This window comes from Artemia sp. Qi Xiang Cuo, chromosome 10 (genome assembly GCF_049724085.1).
Source record: "Artemia sp. Qi Xiang Cuo chromosome 10, ASM4972408v1, whole genome shotgun sequence".
NCBI lineage: Eukaryota > Metazoa > Arthropoda > Branchiopoda > Anostraca > Artemiidae > Artemia > Artemia sp. Qi Xiang Cuo.
This window is the reverse complement of record NC_142803.1, coordinates 36,968,898-36,988,607: the sequence shown is the minus strand read 5'-3', so window position 1 is coordinate 36,988,607 and position 19,710 is coordinate 36,968,898. Positions and strand designations below refer to the sequence as shown.

The following is a 19,710-nucleotide window of genomic DNA, read 5'->3' as shown; positions in this document are numbered from 1 at the left end:
TTTATGATAGAATGAAGCCAACATTTACCTTATGTTGGTAAATGTAGGACCAATTCTAATCCTACCTCACCGTTCCGGCTAAATTTGGATTTTCAATTCCTGTAATTAGTTAAAACAAGCATGCTATAATAATAATAAATTGTATGCACTGTTCTTATATGAGGAAAAATGTATATAGCCTAGTGAAATTTTGCATTTTCTTCTCATGTATGGTAGCAGTTTTGTCTCGTCATATTTGGCCATAATTATCGGCAGTTAGTGAGGCTTCGAATGCTTCTGCTAGATCAAATTAGTCACTATGGCTAATGTCTGAAGCAGTAGTTCATCTTAAAACAAAAGTTCAAACTAATAGTAACAAAATGCAAAAAAGGGTCCAGATTTCCGTTGAAACTGTTGTAAAATTTATTATGGCAAGGTGTTCTTGACATATTGTAGCATATATGCCTTAAAGTAAATATTCCAAGTGAGTACACCAGTTATTTTCCAGTCTCCCTTATTTTCATGTGGGGTATACAAACAGAGGTATTGGGAGCTCTTCCATTACCTTACCCTCCCCAAAAAATCACCATGATATCTTCTATATGGATAGGATAAGCTATATGAGTAATAAGTATATTCGTGTAATAAATCGAAATCTATACTACAATGTTCTTTTTATTTTATAAGACTTGCAAGTGGAATTGTTTTGAGAATGAGAATAATATATCGAATCCGATGCCTATTCTGACTCCAGGAAATCTCCTGGTGTTTGTTACGATGAGTTGTCCACTGAAAAAAAAATTCAAATGAATTAACTGAAAAAAAAATGTGCATTGTCAGTTTAATATACATTTGCTGATATTTATTTCTTAAAATCTTCATTAATTTTTGATTTCTTTTCAAAGAATTCTTTTCTTTAAAGTAAAAATTATAGACTGGCATTTGGAAGCCTTAGGCTTTAGAACCCTGCTTATATTAATTTCTGCTCGTTCTAAGTTTGACTCAGTTACTTATTTTAATTTCTGTTTATTTTGGGCTCATTTATTTATTGAAACTGACTTGGGGTAGTTGTATGCTTGGTATATTATTGGATTCTATTTTTGTTCATTTTTGTTTTAATGGAGTTCTTTACTTTTTTTTGAAAAATTTATTTTGTGGGAAAAGTTTTTTAATTAATTTCTGATCGTTTTATATTGACGAATTTTTTTTCAGGGAAAAATACTGAGCCTCTTCTAAATTTAAACAACCATCCCTTCCATAAAAACCTTTAATACCCCTTGGGCATAACTTACAACCCTTGCCCCTAATCTTTGGGTTTTGTCTCAACCCCAAATGCCTTGTTATATGATATTTAGACTATTTTGAATAGAATGGCTATCTCAAAATTTCTATTGGATGCATTTCGAGACAATACGACGTGTGTGGTGGGAAGGGGGTAGCTGCCCTCCGAACACTTTGACTCTTAAAAAGAGCACTGGAGCGTCTGATTACCAATCCAATGAGCCCCCTCCGAAGTTTATATGACCACGCTTTCTATAAAAACCTTATATGTCCCCAGGTCATAACTTACAACCCTTGCCCTAGGGGCTGGGGAGATTTTTTATCCTCAAAAACGCAATTTTCAGACCTTTCTGGTGCGCTGAAAAAATGGCTATCTCAAAATTATGATTGTAAGTGTTTGGGGAAATGATGGGTATGAGGGGTGGGGGGGGCATTTGCCCTTTGATCACTTTCGACTAATAAAAAAGGCACTAGTCCTCTCGATTTCTAATCGAATGAGCCCTTTTGAACAAAACTTCTATGACAAAATTTTCTATAAAAACTTTATATACCCCAAGAGCATAACTTGCGACCCTTGTCCTGAGGGCTATGGGGGAGGGGGTGGGTGTCATTTTCAAAGACATAATTTCCAGACTTTTCAACTACGTTCAATAATATGGCTACATCAAAATGTTGATCGGAAATGTTGGGGGAAATGATGGGCATGGGGTGGGGTGATTCTCCCTCCGATTACTTTCGACTATTAAAAAGGACAATAACTTTCTCAATTTCCAATCTAATGACGCTTTTTGAAGTTTTTACGACAACGCTTTCTTTAAAGACATTATATGCCGCCGGGGCTGACCTTACAATATTAGCCCTGAGGGCTGCGGGGGGTTGTCATACTCAAAAATATAATTTCCGGATCAACTATGTTCAACAAATTGGCTATATCAAAATGTTGATCGGAAGTGTTTGGGGAAATGATGAACGTGGGGGGGGGGGATTCGCCCTCCGGTCACTTTTGACTATTAATAAGGGTACTAGCCACCTCAATTCTCAATTGAATTAGCTCTTTTTGAAGTTTCTACGGCAACGCTTTCTGTAAAAACGTTATATGCCCTCCATTATAAATCTTTTTGTTTTATCTTTTAATTTCCATTTAATGAGCCCTCCCGGGGCATTCGAAGACCACTGGGTCGATACTTTATACGAGAAAAATCAATCCCTTTGTATCTTTTCAACATTTTGTAAACAGTAACCTTTTCAGTTTGGTAATATGCAACTTATTTTTCATAAACCTCCGATGATACAATGGTAAGCATACTAGTGGTTAGGATAGCTGGCATTCATGAAGATTAGCCATTAAAATGCAGTTTTTAGTCAGAATTTACATAAAAAAAAAAAATTAAATTAATTTTTTTTAATTTATTTAAATTGTGTTTTTTAATTAAAAAAGGAACTAGAACTTTTAATTTCCGTTCAAATGAGCCCTCTTGCGACATTCTAGGATCACTGGGTCGGTACGATCAACCCTGTAAAAAAAGCAAATAAACACGGATTCGTGATCTTTCTTCTGGTAAAAAATACAAAATTACACATTTCTGCAGATCAGGAGCTTGAAACCTTTATAGTAAGGTTCTCTGATATGCTGGATCTGATGGTGTGATTTTCCTTAAGGTTCTATGACTTTTAGGGGGTGTTTCCCCTTTTTTCAAAAATCAGGCGAATTTTCTCAGGCTCCTAACCTTTGATGGGTAAAACTAAACCTGATGAAACTTATATATTTAAAATCAGCATGAAAATCGAATTCTTTTGATGTATCTATTGGTATCAAAATTCCGGTTCTTAGAGTTTTGGTTGCTATTAAGACGAGTTGTTCTTACTATACAGTTCGTTACCACGAACTGTTTGAAAATCGAACCTTTATAATTTATTAGTTTTTTTTACTATTTCCATATTTTAATATTAGAAGAGAAAAATCAATTATTGAAAATAGGATAAGGTCAATAGAAGGAAAAGAATTACTAGTAATTTGGATGGATATTCAAGATTTGCCCTCAGCGCCAGCAAGTGGGAAAATGAAGGAGGATGGAAAAGAAACTTACCTAGTCCGTGTGAAAAAATTTTTTTTAAACAATAATGTGAAAACCAAAGAGTATAAATGACACATAATGACACCAAACGTAACATAAAACAAAACAAACAATGAAACAAAATATATAAAAATAAAACAAAAATTTTATTATATAAATTTCAAAAAGCTAATCGACCACAATCTTGAATACAAAAGTCAGGCTTTGTTTCAGCTTGCAAAGAAAGATGCCTCAAATTGACAGAAGCTGGCACCTTGCTATACTGATTTCCCCAATTATGCATAAATGCTCTAATACTCATTACACCAAAATTGGGCTTGTTAACCGTGTATTTTTTTTTCTAAGTTTCATTTTTAAGCTTTCACCAGAAGATGTTGACGTGGTTGCCTATACTAAAGGTCCTGGTATGGGTGCGCCTCTTGTATCAGTTGCCATTGTGGCTCGAACGTTATCTCAACTGTGGAAAGTACCAATTGTTGGTGTCAACCACTGTATTGGCCGTAAGTAATTTCTCTATTGCATCTTTAAAGTTATGTTGATTTGGCTTGTCAACTTTTCATGTTTGCAGGTCACTTTAAGTCAGGTAGTACCTGGAATCAATATGAGGACACTAAGTTTTTGCATCATGAGAGGTTGTGGTCAGGTGGAAGTTGGTAAAAGAAAGGCTGGAAGCCCTAGATTATGCTTAGATGAGTTTAAAGAAAAATACCTAAAATGTTTGGGGTTTTGTCGGGGACTAGCCAAAACAGAAACTTTAAACAATATAGAATGGAGGAGTGTTCTAGTGTATTGATATCAGACGAATTAAAGCCTATATTGGTAACGAAATGATAGAGGAAACTAATGCTTGACTTGGCATTAGGCCAAAAAGATACATCATTTTTATACAATTAAAAGCAATAACCGTTGCTATAATTAGTTTGAGTTGGACCTAATTAAAAATTAAATAATTCCATAAATTGTAAAGAGTAAATTTCAAACCATAAAACGAGCAGATTAGCTTATTTAAGATGTTGAATCTAAAAGGAACACGAGATTACAGTGGACAGTGAAGCTGCATTTAAAACGAATGGAATTTTCTGCAGATAAGGAAGGCATTACTACTTTTCTAAACCTTCGAAGAATTAGAGTGTTGCTTGCACTATCCTGGAAGCTAAATAGATTGCTTAAATGCTTCGTTTAGTTTAGCCAATTAATGGATTCCAATTTCAGACTTCTTAATTGCAGTATTGGCCTCAAATTTGTAAACAACAAGCTCAGTAACCCTTAAATGGCAGCTTTGGTTGAAATTAAATACCATTTCTGGTGTGCCTACTTTGTATATTTTGATTTAGCGCAGACACACTGCAATCCTCCTGATTTTTAACGATTATTATATAATTATTAGGTCCATTACCTAAATAATCGCTGACCGATTTTGACATATTCCCTACTAAGCATATACAAATTATTCTCAATAGACGACACAGTTTTGCTTAAATGTAAAATATCATTAGCGAAATTGAGCATGGAAAGGTCCAATCCTTTAAAAATTAAATTAATTATAATCTTTTTTAGGGTTCGATTGCACTATTATTATACAAGGGGGGCGAAGTTACCCTACCCTGGCGCATTCCTTTCCAAACTCTTATTTCAGCCTTACAGATAACATAATCATCATTGGTAGGAAATCTTTAAGGCAACACATAACCTAGCTTACATATTTTTGAAAACTCGCTCAAGTGAGCGATCACGACTACGCTGCTGCAGACTATATAATAAATGAGAATGCAGGCCAGATTCGAAAGCACGAGAAACATCTCGAGCTGCCAGAACGATAAGCTCACCGCTCCTCTCTGTATCAATCAGAACATTAGCAAGTAGGTAATGCAGGTGCTCTTGACTATGACCTTCCTTAAAACCAAAATGATTGTCTGGAGTAGAACGAACACCATTTACATCCTTTATCACTAATAGATCCACCATCTTACAAAGAGCATAAGAAACTGTTATAGGCCTATAAGAGCAGAACTACCGGCTATCTTTATCTTTTTGATAACATGAGTCAATTTACCAATGCAGAAAGATTCGGAAACAGTACCAGAGTTGAAAATAATTTGACACAATAACTGTAGGTGCTGCAGAAGCTTGTCACTTGTATATAGTAAATGAAAACCAAATAAATGGTCATTTTGACGTGAGAACTTTTTTGAAAGCGAATGATAGCACTAGCAAAACCAATATCTGATTCAACATCGACCAGACTGTCCGCTAATAGAGATTTTTAATGATATTCTAACACAGGATCAAGGGGGAAGAGGAAACAAAATTTGCTTGTGAAATAATTGATAAAGTCACTCTCACTTGGTAACTCTGAGACAATCGTTCTGGCCTTTTTTCCTCCTATGAATCTCCAGGTCTCAGTTGGATTAGTTTCGAAATTTTCACTCTTGTGGGCAATAATTTTAGGTTTATAGTTGGCGAGCCAATTCGTAAAATGATTCTTAGCATACAACCTAACATCATTAACGGTGCCAGATTTTGGCTTATCACAATCATCCCATATCTGGCACCAAAATTTAGAGGATTTACATCTTTTTTTGTAATGCCAGATTAAGCGACCAACCAGGTGTTTCTGACCTTGGGCGTACTATGCCTAAAGGAACGGCGCAATGAATTGCATGAGTGATTTCACTAAAGTAAATGTTGATTAGAATTTGTTTCTCTGATTCTAGAAGCTCTGAGGATTGTTATAGCAGAAGGAAGAGGACCTTAATTTGTCCAAGTATGGCATCGGGCTCTGCTTTGTACGCGTTCAAATTAAATTTCTTCCAATCACATTTAACATTTCACTTCCGTTTCTTTTTTTTTGATTAGAAAGGGGAATATAGTTAGTAACGAAACCGTTATATAAATGTACCGATACTGAAAAGCTAAAATCAACATAGCTTGTACCCTTAGCAGTCGCATCACTCGATAAGAGCATGGAACCAAGGGAGGTAGTAGCTACTGAGCTGTGGATATACGGATACGAATTGTCATCTTAGACAAAAGTCAGATTGGAAAAGACCGGTGAAAGTAGGTCTATTTGAGCTCTTGACTGATCTGCCAGTGAGAGATTACAGTTGACATCCCCAGCAACGATAAGGTGATGAGATGCAAGGGCACACTACTGCAAAGATTTAGCAAGCTTTGTTGTAGCCCGAGATAACTTTTTTTTTCCAGAAGTAAGATCCCTGTATTCAGTCGCTAAGTAGCAGGAACACGTCACCAGATTTTAAGCCAAGTAAACACTCGTTCTCGACGAAGAGGGGTGCTGAGAGGTGGGAAGTGGTTAGCACTGCAAGTCCGGTTGAAGCTCTGCTTCTGCTCGAACGCTTGGCTGGCACAGTGAAAACTTTGGTTTTATCATTGACTTTTAATAAGAAAGAGGACTCAGCGGAAAGGAAATACTCTTGTATGCACAGTACATCATTGCAAGACGTTAAGCTTTCTATTAGTAGGAGTTTATTCATTACACTATCTTTCAGACTCCATGAAATCACTTTTAGTTTCGAGGTGATCATGGTTTCATCATTAGTTTTCTGGCCACAGGATGCTTAATACTGTAATAAAAGTGGTCCCACTGCTTACAGAGAGCACACATCAGTGCAGAATAACAGGATTTATCCTTTATGTTCGCATGGTTACCAGCACAACGAAAACATTGAGAAGCATTATAACAATTCTTAGCAGAATGTCCGTACTATTGACACTGAAAATATCTCATCGGCAAATATCCATGGGCATCTATACTGAGGCGCTTGTAGCTGAAGGTTATAGAGTTGCTCATTGCTGCTTTTAAATCGTCCTTGATTTCAAAAACAAGCTTGTATGAGTGAGTTTGCCGGATTTTCTCGGCTGTTGTACATTTCCGAATCATGGAAGACAAATCCTGTGGAGAGACCTCATCAGGAACATGTCTAATAAAACCGCAATACATGAGGGTCTTCAGCCTAGCGTCAGTGTCTTTAGCGCTTTTTGGCGTATCAGCAAGAGACTTATATGGTAATTTGTCATCGATAACCACACGCTTCTCGTTGCTGAGCGGCTACAGATTCACGATATTGATGAACAATCGCCGGCAAGGGGCTCAAGATGATTTTTATGATTGTTGGCTTATTAAGTCTCTTTTTGGGTTATTTAAGAATCACACAGTAGAGGTCTATGAGGATTTTAAGCTGATTTGAAGAATCTTTGGTGGATAAAAAGATCATTCACAGTTGAACGAAGCTCATTAACCTTACGAGTCAGTGTGGCTATGACCTTCCCTGAGAATATGGATACCTTGTCTCGCTCATATATCACAAACTTCGGGGGTATTATTTTTTTCGGCAGAGGTACGGATGGCTCTTATTAGATCAGAGACTAAGTCTTGGGGTTTAACATGCTCTCAAGGTGGGATAGACGCATTGGTTGACTGACATAATCCTTCCTTTGCCTTGATTAGCTCATCGGCTTTGAAATTCTGAGCTGCCTTCGCAACTATTTCATCATACTTGTTACTCAATTTTATTGCCCGAAAAAGAAAGTTCAAAACGGGATTATACATGGCTTCTTTATAATGAACTAGTTTTCCTAACATAAAGGTTTATAGCAAAGTGTTGAAATATTTCAAAATTTTTGAGGTGAAAAGGGCTTACTGAATCTCATAAAATAAAAAATTTAAACCAGGTGTGTCATTTCTCAACACTGACAGCAGTGATTCACTACCTTACAAATAAACTTATTTTTAAAGAATTGTAATAATTTGCTTCTAATAGACTAAAAGTTTTGTTAACCCAACATTTATTGTTACAATGTTCATAACATTTTGAATTTGGCTGTTGCCTAAATCCCAAGATACACGCTGTCACGTGGTGTATAGACAGAACCACATCTTTTGAAAAGTCAAGAAACAAGTGCAGTTTCACTTAAATCGTAGTCTAAGAACACGCGATCTATCATAGACATTGGACCCAGTTTTGGAGCGGACTGAAATTTGACGTTATCAAATTTTCATTATAAATGGATCGTTATTTGTTCAGATTTCCTTTCCTTTTATTCTTTTTTTTTCTAGACATTGAAATGGCCCGACTAATTACTGGGGCTAAGAACCCCACAGTTTTATATGTCAGTGGTGGGAACACTCAAGTTATTGCTTACTTGGAACGAAGGTATAGAATATTTGGTGAAACCATTGACATTGCTGTTGGTAACTGTTTGGACCGTTTTGCTAGGATTTTGAAACTGCCCAATGATCCAAGTCCAGGATATAATATTGAACAATTGGCAAAGAAGTAAGTTATTTGTGTCAATTTTTGGAGGGCAACAATAAATATGTGTAGATGAAACCGAGCTGAAGTTTGACCTAAGAAAGTAAGAACCTTACTTCCAGTGTAAAACCTGAAAGTTTCCATAAAATGGACAATACTTTTATCTGGGGGGCACTACGCTGTCCTTCGAACGTCAAAAGCATAGTGAAAAGTTTTTTTCTTTCAACGAGAGCTGGTACAGCAGTGAGAGAAAATGGTACCAGTTAATCTCAAGCTGCGTTCCTTTTTGTCAAGTTTTATGTCGTAAAAAGTGGTAGTGCTGCTAGCTTGGCATATGTAATGATGGCGCTACCAGCTAACTGCACTAGTAATTCTTTTAGCCCAGACATTGTCTGAAAAACACTTAACATCAGGCTCTTTCTCAGAAATTAATTTTTCCGATTAATAGCTTTAAAAGCTTGTTGTTTCCTGAAGTCTGGATAGGATAAAACCATGTCTAATTTTTATAAATACAATCACAAGGTTTGACACAGCCAGATTTGCTTTATATCAACAATAAAAACTTAAACACTAACACAATAAACATTAGTGTTAACAAAATACAAATTTGACAGCATTCAAAAGATTAACTAAAGATTCGAAGTGATATAAAACAAGAATAAATAGTTTGACTATAATTCAGTACAATTCAAAATTAGGTAGAAAGATGTATTTGGAGGCGTAGTTTTGGTCCAGTTAGGGGGGGGGGTGTACAACTAACGCAAGATATTGCAAGTTCTGACCGTTGGTAATGATCAGAGCTTAGAGTGACGAACTGAGTGAAGAGGGTTCACAGTGATGAAAATCTATTTCGGAGGGACTATTTTCACATATGTCTTTAACTTTGGACGTTTTGCATAGAATAATGTGTATGAACTTGAACTGTTTTGCAAATCTTTCATTTGTAGTTTTATATGCTTTGTTCAAAATTTTCTAGTGCACTTTTCCTAGCATCCACAGTTTTTTCCTGGCTACTAAGTAAGTACCAGCTGAACGAGTGGCTATTTGCTAATTGGAAGGTATTCAACGATCCTTCAAACTGAAATGCTTAGAATAGATCAATTGACTCGAAAGATATTGGGAGAGAGACGGTCCAGAGCAGTGTCGCAACATCGGACACGGGATTTGTATTTAAGGGTTTAATTAAGTGTCTGAGATTATGTAACTGAACAAAAATTTACTTAAGTAGTAGGCCTACTTCAGTTTTGAGTGCATGATTCGTGCTTCAGCACGTCCGAACTATTTTGTCATAATTTTCACGGATTAGTTCTTCAGTCTAAGTTGGCCCGTCAAGACTGGAACATAATAGCATTTTCTTTAGCAGTCATGATAGGTTCCGGGTAGTTTTAACAGCAAATCCTGGAGTATAGTTTATTACGATCTGTCTTGTTTAAAACAAAATCAGTCTAAACAGTATTTGTTTTTTCGATTCATGGGCCCTACGCCCCTCCCCCCCCCCTCTCCCAAAAAAGAAAATAATAAAATTAAATTTTTCAATCCAATATTCATGAAGAAATGAGATTCGTTGCATAAGATTAAGATTAAAAGAGTGTTAGAATTAATGAATATTTACACAATACCTTAAGAGATATTCTTCTATCCCAATATTTAAATGGCTTTTATATTTTATATTCGTAGTTGCCACTTCCCAGACGATGGGAATAGTGTTAAAAATCCTGCCCTTAATTTTGCTAAATGGCCATTAGACAAGAAAATGTCTCTTGTCCATTTTTACTGCATCGCTGGAGATCTTATTGCTTTAAATTGCATCCCCAGACACTCATGAATAGAGAGAAGGGAAAAGGATGTATGGTAATTAAGCTGTATTTTTAGCATCAGAACTTCGTATTTACATGTCCAAAGATGATGAAAATTAGCTCTTTGAGGTGAAAGTTTGGTGCTAATTGAGTATACCTGGATAAAATCGGAAAATAGGATGGTTCTGCAGAAATGTAAGGCCACATTGACTAAAGATTTTTAGAGAATAAATAGAGAAAGGTTTCAAAGGGCCATGGTATCCAAAACAAGAAGTAGAAACAGCCGGAAATATCTTACAAATCTTCCCTATAGGTGTAAATGCGTCTCCTATTTGTCAAATGTGTTCAATGGTCAAGGAAAAGACGAGTGATTTAGAAGAATGCCAAGATGTAATGAGAGAGAGAGAGAGAAAAAAACAGGAGACTGGAAATATTCGTTAGATTATTGTTAGCTGAAAGAAAGTTATTTAGGAAGCTTTGTGACGTCAGATGACAATGGTTCTGGTAAGAGCAAGGAGGCCCTCGCCTCCTTACCAAAGTTATAGCTGATGTTTTAACCATCAGCGATCTTATGGCAAAGGGTCTTGTTGGTCTGTGACTTGTGACTTGGCCTTAGTCTTTCTTTCGCTATATTCCAGTTGTAATTCGTGATTAGACCATACAACAGACGAGAATTCTTCAGACAGAACACCGCTTCATAAGACAAGGCACGGCCAATGAACTTACACTTATCTTTTGCAAACATGGGGATAACCCTCAAAAGGGCTTGAAGCTGGCATGTAAAGTGACCAATCACTACAAATCGATAAGAGGCAGATAGTCGTTTTGCAAAGATTTCTAATTAATTTTGCACCACTAATAGCTACAGCCAGTTTCATCTGTAAGGTGTCATGCCCAAAACAAAATGACTTACGCCACACTTTTTGCGGAATTTAGCTATTGTACTGCATGAAAGACCTCTAGTAGTTCCATGTCCTTCTCTATCCTATTTGTTCTCTAGTAGTTCTGTTAAAGCTTAGCTATTGTACTTCGTGGGAGTTCTCTAGTAGCTCCGTATTCTTCTGTATTCTAGCAGTTCTGGTAGAACTTAGTTATTTTGCTACTGATACTTCTTTGTATTTTTGCTCTCCTGGAAAATTATCAAAACATAAAGTCGTGGTTTTGGGCACGACGTACTGTAAACTGCTAAAAATATGTATAGTCAATTCTAATTTTGAAGATTTAATAATTGTGTCACCATTTACTTGTTTTTATTATTGTCCATTGGATCAATTATGCGTAGACAGACTTTTCTGTTGAATGCGTTTTATTTCCAGAGGAACTAAGTTTGTACAGTTACCGTATATAGTGAAAGGAATGGATGTCTCATTTTCTGGCCTTTTGACGTATTTAGAAGAAAGAGTTACCAAACTCTTAGAAAGTGGTTACACCCAAGAAGACTTGTGCTTTTCTCTTCAAGAAACCATATTTGCAATGTTAGTTGAAACTACAGGTCTGTTATTTTTTTTTAACTTTCCCAGATCTCCTATACTCGATCATTATTTGTAAAATAAGTATATATTGCTACTATGTTTTAGAGTTGTCTCAAATGCTGGTTAAAAAAAAACAAAATTTATAAAATAGTACATGCTGTTTGAAGCAAGGGCATTTGACTTTAAGCTTTATTTTCTACCTAGAAAACTCAATAATCCTGGTAAAATTGATAGTATACTAACAAACGAAAACATGTACATATAATCTTAAACAATAATCTCAAAACTTGAAATGTCTCAGGCTTCTTTTGACTTAACCATGCTTGTACGGCATAGTAATAACTATTTAAATCATACATAATTGATGCCGAATTTTGAGATCAATACCTGCAAATAACAAGGGCTTTTGTGGAGGGATCCCCTTTTTACCCCCAAGATCGGGCCGACCCCCTTCGCTTTCCCACATAGTAATTTGGATATAAAACATGCATACTGTTGTTTATCTCCTCAATGGACTATTCCTCTCATAAACCCCTCCATCTCCATCTCGGGTGTCTCCTTGCCTACGTTGCAAGTCTCTGTGCTGACATGCAGGAATGTTAGCCAAGATAAAACTAGAACAACTTAGCTTTTCAGTCTCTTCACGGCCACCTTATGGTATCTGATGTCCTCTTATCCACCTCGCATAGTAAATATAGAAACCTTTCCTTGTTTGCTTTAAGTATGACAGGGGCTTAGGCAGCAGAAAAATATCCCCCCCCCCAAAAAAAAAAAAGAAGAAAAAAATACATAACCTTTTGAAGTTAACCACGCAGAAAGAACAAAACGACTCAAACTTCTTTGGTCGCTAGCGTCATTTCAGTCGTTGAAAAATTAAGAACATGGAAAAGTGTAGCACTTCTCCACTACAGATTCAAACGGAAATGCTTAAAGCCTTTGCTGGCTATCTTATTAAACCTCTTCTTAATTTTAATCAAATTAGCTCTGCTGGTAAGTTCTCAAATTAGTGGAAATTAGGTTTTCTTACTCCTGTCAAAACGAAAGGTAACAATCAAGATTTTGAGAGTTTCTTACCCATTACACTTGCCCTGCTTCCTCCAAGTTAGATGGCAGCCTTGTAGATGAGTGGTTAAAAGTAAAGATAATCCCAAATCTTGAGTTTAGGCAATTTTGGTACTTAAGTTCTACATTCACCCCTCAATATTTTGTTTACCTAATAGACACAATATCTAAAAGGCATAAGAAACCTAATATCTAGCTGAATATTGTAGCAGTGGACTTGCAAAAGGTTTTGATTCAATTAACCATAATTCATTGGTAGAAAAACATTTAAATGAATTCCATGTCGATACCCATTTAATTAGAATAATAGCGTATTTCCTTTCAACTAGACCACAAGTAGTTAAATACCTAAATGTATGTTCCGATCTTTTCCCAGTGTACAATGCTGTGCTCTAGGGAGCCATGTTAAGCCCAGCTCCATTCTTTGTAATGATAAACAACATTGTTAATCATTGGTCTTGTTTATAGATAGATATATCTTGATCTAGAGCTTGTGGTGTAGAGAACTCTTTTTTGGATAAAACCCTGTTTTACATTGTGAGTAATTTCCCAGTGGAAACTTATTTGAAGACTTTTTATAATCGGCTTATCTATGGCCTGGTTATTTTGACCGCTGTGATTTCCCCTGGGAACAATTATTTTAGCTCAGTGTTGCCGATTGGAAGTGGTCAATAGAAGATTTTACTAGGCAAATTTTATAAGCAATATTCAACCTTTTCTTAAGGTGCGTCAACAGTACCGCGTTGTTTTCGGGATGTCGACGGAAATGGAGGACAAATTATTCTTGAATGCTGTGTTGAACTTCGTGAGCCACAGTATGGAAAGACGAGAAAAACAGGAGGGAATAGTTGATACAGGTGTCGGCTTTTTCACACCAGAAGAAATTCTGAAAGCCAAAGAATCGCTCCATAAACTAATGCAGTTTACAACACGCTGTAAAATTCACGCGAAAGATGAAGAGAATTTTACGGAAATTTGCAGATGGTTTGTTTAAATCAATAGACTTGTAAACTCCTTAAAATATTGTATCCCTACATTGCCGAAAAATAAAGTATTAACCATCCCATTAGTTTCTGTCGTTCTTTTTATTTATGCCTTTTCCCTCATTTAACCCATCTTTTTCGTTTTTATTTACCGATTTAATTTATTTACAAATTTAAATTCCTGAAAATTCCCTGAAAATAGACCGAAAAACTTACCGAATTTCTTTTCTTCTTTTGTTTTGTCGAACGGCTTTCTTTTTTGTTGCAATAGTGCCTTATTATATCTATTTTCTGGAAAATGAAAAGCTATTATTTTGGTTCGTAAATTTCTCCTATCTTATAAAACGTGTATGCCTGCACTCAGCGGAAAGCTATAAGATAGTTTCGGTTTCGGCACTTGGGCCTACTGAAAGGCTGGTTCTAGGATTTCTATCAAACCTGCAGGGCTTGAGAAGTGAATCTACATCGCTAGGGGAAAATGTCCATAGTTAGTATCTTCGTAGTTCTAAGATACATATTTGCTTTCTATTAGTTATCGGGCTTTGTATTTCTTTGATTACAAGCCACATCTTGATTGCTATAATTCCTGTAATCGTCAGTTCTGACATCCAACTTTCCCACTTAAAGTAATCGATCAAAATACTGATTGATCAACTTTACATATTACAGAAAGAGCCATGGCACACTGTGGCAGTGAAGAAGTTCTTATTTGTGGTGGTGTTGGATGTAATCTCCGATTGCAAGAAATGATGGATCAGATGTGCAAAGAAAGACAAGCTAAGTTATTCGCTACAGATGAAAGATTTTGCATAGACAACGGCGCTATGATAGCCTGGGCTGGAATAGAAATGTATAATGCAGGGATTACAACTCCACTTGAGCAAACTACTTGCACGCAAAGGTATTATTTGCTTATTTTAAAATTTCGGATTGCCAATGCATAATTATTGCTTATCTGTTTGGGGTCAATGGCATTTTACCCCCAATCAAATAAGTAGTGAGTCTTGACAGTTGTTCTATCCAAGTGAGAAACTGTAAATATATTATTTATAAAAACAGAGATGTTAAAGACATCGCCACGGGTCATCAATGTCCTACAAATCGTTTAAATGTTGCTTGCATTGCGTATAAACAGCAGAGGAATTATAAATTTCTTTATAGCAAAATAATCAAAAAGTAACTTACCTACCCTTGCATGAAGAGTGACTAATTGTATTTTAAGTATCTCTGTGATCTTTGCAACAAGTAAAATTATTGCTCGTATGTCATATTGTAGTGCTCTGGATGAAAAGTTATGTCTAAATTCATACTTTTACACGAAGGCGAAATGTAGTATTTAAGCCTTTATACGAAAAGAATTTTTCCGATAATTTCTATCCAAAAAAAAAATTTTAAAATTATAGTCCGAAGGTAAGACATACAGAATAATTTCTAAAAGTTACCTTCACTCTGTTGCTTGGAGAGGGCCTTTTTAAATTTAGTGTTCTGTGTTAGAGTTTTGTTTTTATTTTGTTTTATTTTGTCCTTTGGACCTATATTCGTGTATTTGTTATTCTTAATTTACTTTTGTGCACTGAAGATTTCCGAGCAGTGGTCTCGAACAAAATGTCTGTATATTTATCCTTCTTTTTTTCACTGGCTAGAAACATCCTTTTTTTTCGTAATTTTTTTCATTTTGCCAGACATGGAGAACAATTTTCCGCTCCCTACTTCATACGTAGTAAATATGAAGGTATACGAAGTAAATATGCCTCTGTAAATCCTAGCATCAGCTTAAAACCGCTAGAGAACTCTTTCTTAGCTTCTTATTCGTTCACGAAAAAAGTAAGTGCTGCTCTTTTCTTTGGAGACGAATATGTGTCATTCTTGATTTTTAGGTAAAGGTATTTATCCAAGTATCGAGACAAACGCAATCACTGTAGTTTCAATAGTCGCCGACATGTCTGCCAGAAAGTGTAAAATATCTAATCTTTTCAGTAAGGTGTAGTTTTTTATTTTTGTTTTCTCGCTCTGTCATCTAGATTTGGTTTGAAATTTAAAGCATTCTATTTAGAAATTTGCTTTATTTTTTAAAATGTTTTCCATAAACATCTGTTATAAAGAAAAGTGGAGGGTGATATTAAAATCTTAAACGAACAGAAATAAATTAATATAATAAGCCAAGCTTAAGACAAATGGCAATTACTATGAATTAAAAAATTGAACATGAAACGAATATAAATCAATATGAATAATATATCAACTTAAACTTGAAACGAAACAATTCCAAAAAGCCGAGTTAACTCTAGTTAAGCCCCTTAAACTCTTGAAGACTCGAGTGTCATATTTGCTTTACTGAAAAATATCTATATTTTGAACTGGTTTTTATTTGACAAACTGTAGAATAATGAAAAATTAAACATCAAAAATAATCTAGTTCATTGGAAAGAATCAAATTCTTAGAATCAATACCCTTGTGACTTTCAGGTTAGTTTTACTGCTTTAAAAGGACACACATTAGCCACAACCCATTGTACACAAGCTTTAAAATAGGCGCAAGTTTAAAAAAAAGTCGAACTGATCAAACAGTTCGTGGTAACGAACTGCAAGTAAGGAGCGAGCCGGCTCAATAGTAACCAAAACCCTAAAAAATAGAATTTTTATACCAGTAGATACATCAAAAGAATCGGAGTTTTATGCTGATTACAAATATTTAAGTTTCATCAAGATTAGTCCTACCGATCAAAAGTTTCTAGCCTGAAACAATTTGCCTTATTTTCAAAAAAAAGGGGAAACTCCCCCTAAAAGCGATAGAATCTTAACGAAAATCAAAACATCATATTCATCGTATCATAGAACCCTACTGTAAAGGTTTCAAGCTCCTTTCTGCAAAAATGTGGAATTTTGCCATAAGAAAGATCATGAATGCGTGTTTATTTATTTTTTTTCCAGGGGTGATCGTGTCGATCAAGTGGTCATAAAATACCGCGAGAGGGCTCATTCGAAAGGAAACTAAATGTTCTAGTGCGCTTTTTAAGTGACCAAAAAATTGGAGGGCAACTAGGCCCCCTCCCACGCTAATGTTTTTCCAAATGTCACTGATCATAATTGAGATAGCCATTTTGTTCAGCATAGTCGAAAACCTAATAAATATATCTCTGAGGATTACTTAATCTCCCACAGTCCTCGGGGGAAGGGCTGCAAGTTATGATCTTTGCCCATCGTTTACATATAGTATTTGTTATTTGGAAGTATGCAGACGTTATCAAAGTTTTTTATTGTTTTAAAAAATAGACTTGTGAGAAAGAGTCAAACTTTAGCGTAAAGAGCAAGGCGTTGAGGAGGGGACAGCCCCTTTCATATACGGAATAATTTCTGTTCGTTTTAAGTTTTAATGTCACTCCTTACTTCCAGTTAAGAAAATAGCTTGTTTTTTTCTATTTAATACGTTCAGAAGTCAAGTCGAGTGAATCCTTAAACAAACATTACCGAAAAATAAAAAGAAGGAATTATAAACGACCCTTGTAAATTCAGGGGTCGTTCTCAAAGAATTGGGATAAAATTAAAACTTTAGCGTAAGGAGTGAGGTGTTGAGTTATGAGCATTAACTCATAACTCAATTCTGTTCGTTTTAAGTTTTAATGTTGCTCCTTACTTTCAGTTGAAAAAATTAGTTTTTTTATTAAATTCCTGATTGTTTTCAAATAATGCCAGGAAATCTGGCGTCACCTCCACGGAGAAATCTCCCTCCCCACGGAAATATCCGCTAAACAATACAATCCCGGTGAAAATAAATCTCGGACAATTACCCTTAACAACTCCACGCGTAAAATTGAGACGGAAAAGAGAAAGGAAGACACGTAAAAAGAATTTTATATAGGAATTCTGACAAATTCCCCCAGTGTATAATTTCCCCTGACAAGTTCACACCCCCCCCCGCTAACTTCCCTCCCCATGGAAAATCTCCCGTTTAAAAACACCCAGCAGAAAATTTGCCCCCCCCACCCGGAAATGTATACATAATTCCCAATAACAATACTATGCGTGAACAGTGGCCAAATTTTATAACTTAAAGACTTTTTCCCTGGGGCTGTGGGGGGTCATGTTATATCCAAAGGCATAGTTTTGGGCCTTTCAACTATGATGAACAAAGTGGCTATATAAAAATTTTGATCAGATGATGTTGGGGAAAAAGGGGAGGGGGAGGTGGCCTAGTTGCCCTCCAAACTTTTTGGTCACTTAAAAATGGCACTTAATTTCGGTTTGAATGAGCCCTCTTACGATATTCTAAGACCACCGGCTCGATACCATCACCCCTGGGAAAAAAACAAACAAACAAATAAACACGCATCCGTGATCTTTCTTCTGGCAAAAAATACAAAATTCCAGAGTTTTGCAGATAGGAGCTTGCTGAATCTGATGGTGTGATTTTATTAAGATTCTATGACTTTTAGGGTGTGTTTTCCCTTTTTTTGAAAATCAGACAAATTTTCTCAGGCTCGTAACCTTCAATGGGTAAAACTAAACTTGATGAAACTTATATATTTGAAATCAGCACAATAAGCCAATTCTTTTGATGGGTCTATTGGTATCAAAATTCTGTTTTTTAGAGTTTCGGTTACTATTGAGTCGGGTCACTCCTTGCTTACGGTTCGCTACCATGAACTGTTTGATCGGGTGGAGTGTGCTGCTAATCGTCCTATCATAAGTCGAGGTTGTAGCGTTAACTGGAACCTATTAAAGCACGAAACACGGCCCATAGTAGCCTAAAACTGGCAGGTTTTTAACTAAAATTAAAAACTGGCAAGTGAGAAAAAATTGCCATTTCTGGCTGATTCAGGAATACTAACCATTATCTAAATTAGTCTTAATAGTAAAATTTTATTCTGAAAAAAAATTTAAGAGAATTTTGAAAAATAGCCACAAAAGCCCTAAAAAATTGCATCGGATTGAAACAAAAATCTTCTTATGCAAGATGATGAATGACATCGTAATCCTAAGTTACCACCATAAATGGCATTGAAGTTTAGCTATATCATGACCTAAGTTGCAGCTGGGGCTCGTCCCTATTATTTTAGATTTAAGTTCAAATATTCTTTAATTTCCTTTGTTTCAGGTATCGGACAGATGAAGTTGAAGTACTATGGCGAGATTAGCCACATTGACTGTATTAATATTTTGATGAATATTTTCACTATAAATCATTTTAACATAAAATTTTATTCTGAACTTTTAGGATTTTTGTGCGTCATGGTCCTGATAAACTGATTATTTACCAAGCAACTTACTATAACAGAACCAATTGTTTTTTTCTCTCTTTTAATCGGCTTTGCTTTTGGATGATAAAGTTTCAAGAAGTAATTGTAAAGCTGTAATTAATTTTTGCACTAAGCGATTTTGGTCTCGATATCACCAGTTCAAACATTATGTGAGGAATTCTAAAGAAACGTCATTTCGGAAATTTTAAAGCTATAGTACGTCATGACCGTGAGAAATCGGTACTTTGCCGATTTACTTGATATAACAGACCCGTTACCTTTTCTCTCGCTTTTGATGGGCTTTACCTTAGGACGATGTGAAGTTTAAAGAAGTAACCGTGAAGTTTTGTTGGTTTGTATATTAGGGATTTTTCTCTGGGCGTCTTCATTTCAGAAATTATACTACTGAAGTTACAGAATGTGTTAAATGTCAATCTGCTTTATAGTTGCCAATTTTTTATTTTTCTGGTCATTCATTAGTAGATTTTGGACAGTATTGCAGTAACTGGGCTTTGGGATTCCTGTTTCATGTAGGCTACAAGTACACATAAC

The 19,710-nt window shown here is 35.7% G+C and overlaps 1 protein-coding gene across 3 annotated transcripts in view; it reads left to right on the top strand.

Moving 5' to 3' along the window:
• Tcs3 (Probable tRNA N6-adenosine threonylcarbamoyltransferase Tcs3) overlaps nt 1-19,130 on the top strand; it is a 72,692-nt gene extending 53,562 nt beyond the window's left edge. For all 3 annotated transcript variants that reach the window (XM_089096222.1, XM_089096221.1, XM_089096224.1), the window contains exons 3-7: nt 3,694-3,835; nt 8,413-8,632; nt 11,721-11,896; nt 14,591-14,822; nt 19,017-19,130. In XM_089096222.1, the coding sequence (XP_088952348.1) occupies nt 3,694-3,835; nt 8,413-8,632; nt 11,721-11,896; nt 14,591-14,822; nt 19,017-19,056 (810 nt within the window). In that variant the 3' untranslated portion in view covers nt 19,057-19,130. The remainder of the gene's footprint in view (nt 1-3,693; nt 3,836-8,412; nt 8,633-11,720; nt 11,897-14,590; nt 14,823-19,016) is intronic.
• The last annotated feature ends 580 nt before the right edge of the window (nt 19,131-19,710 follow it).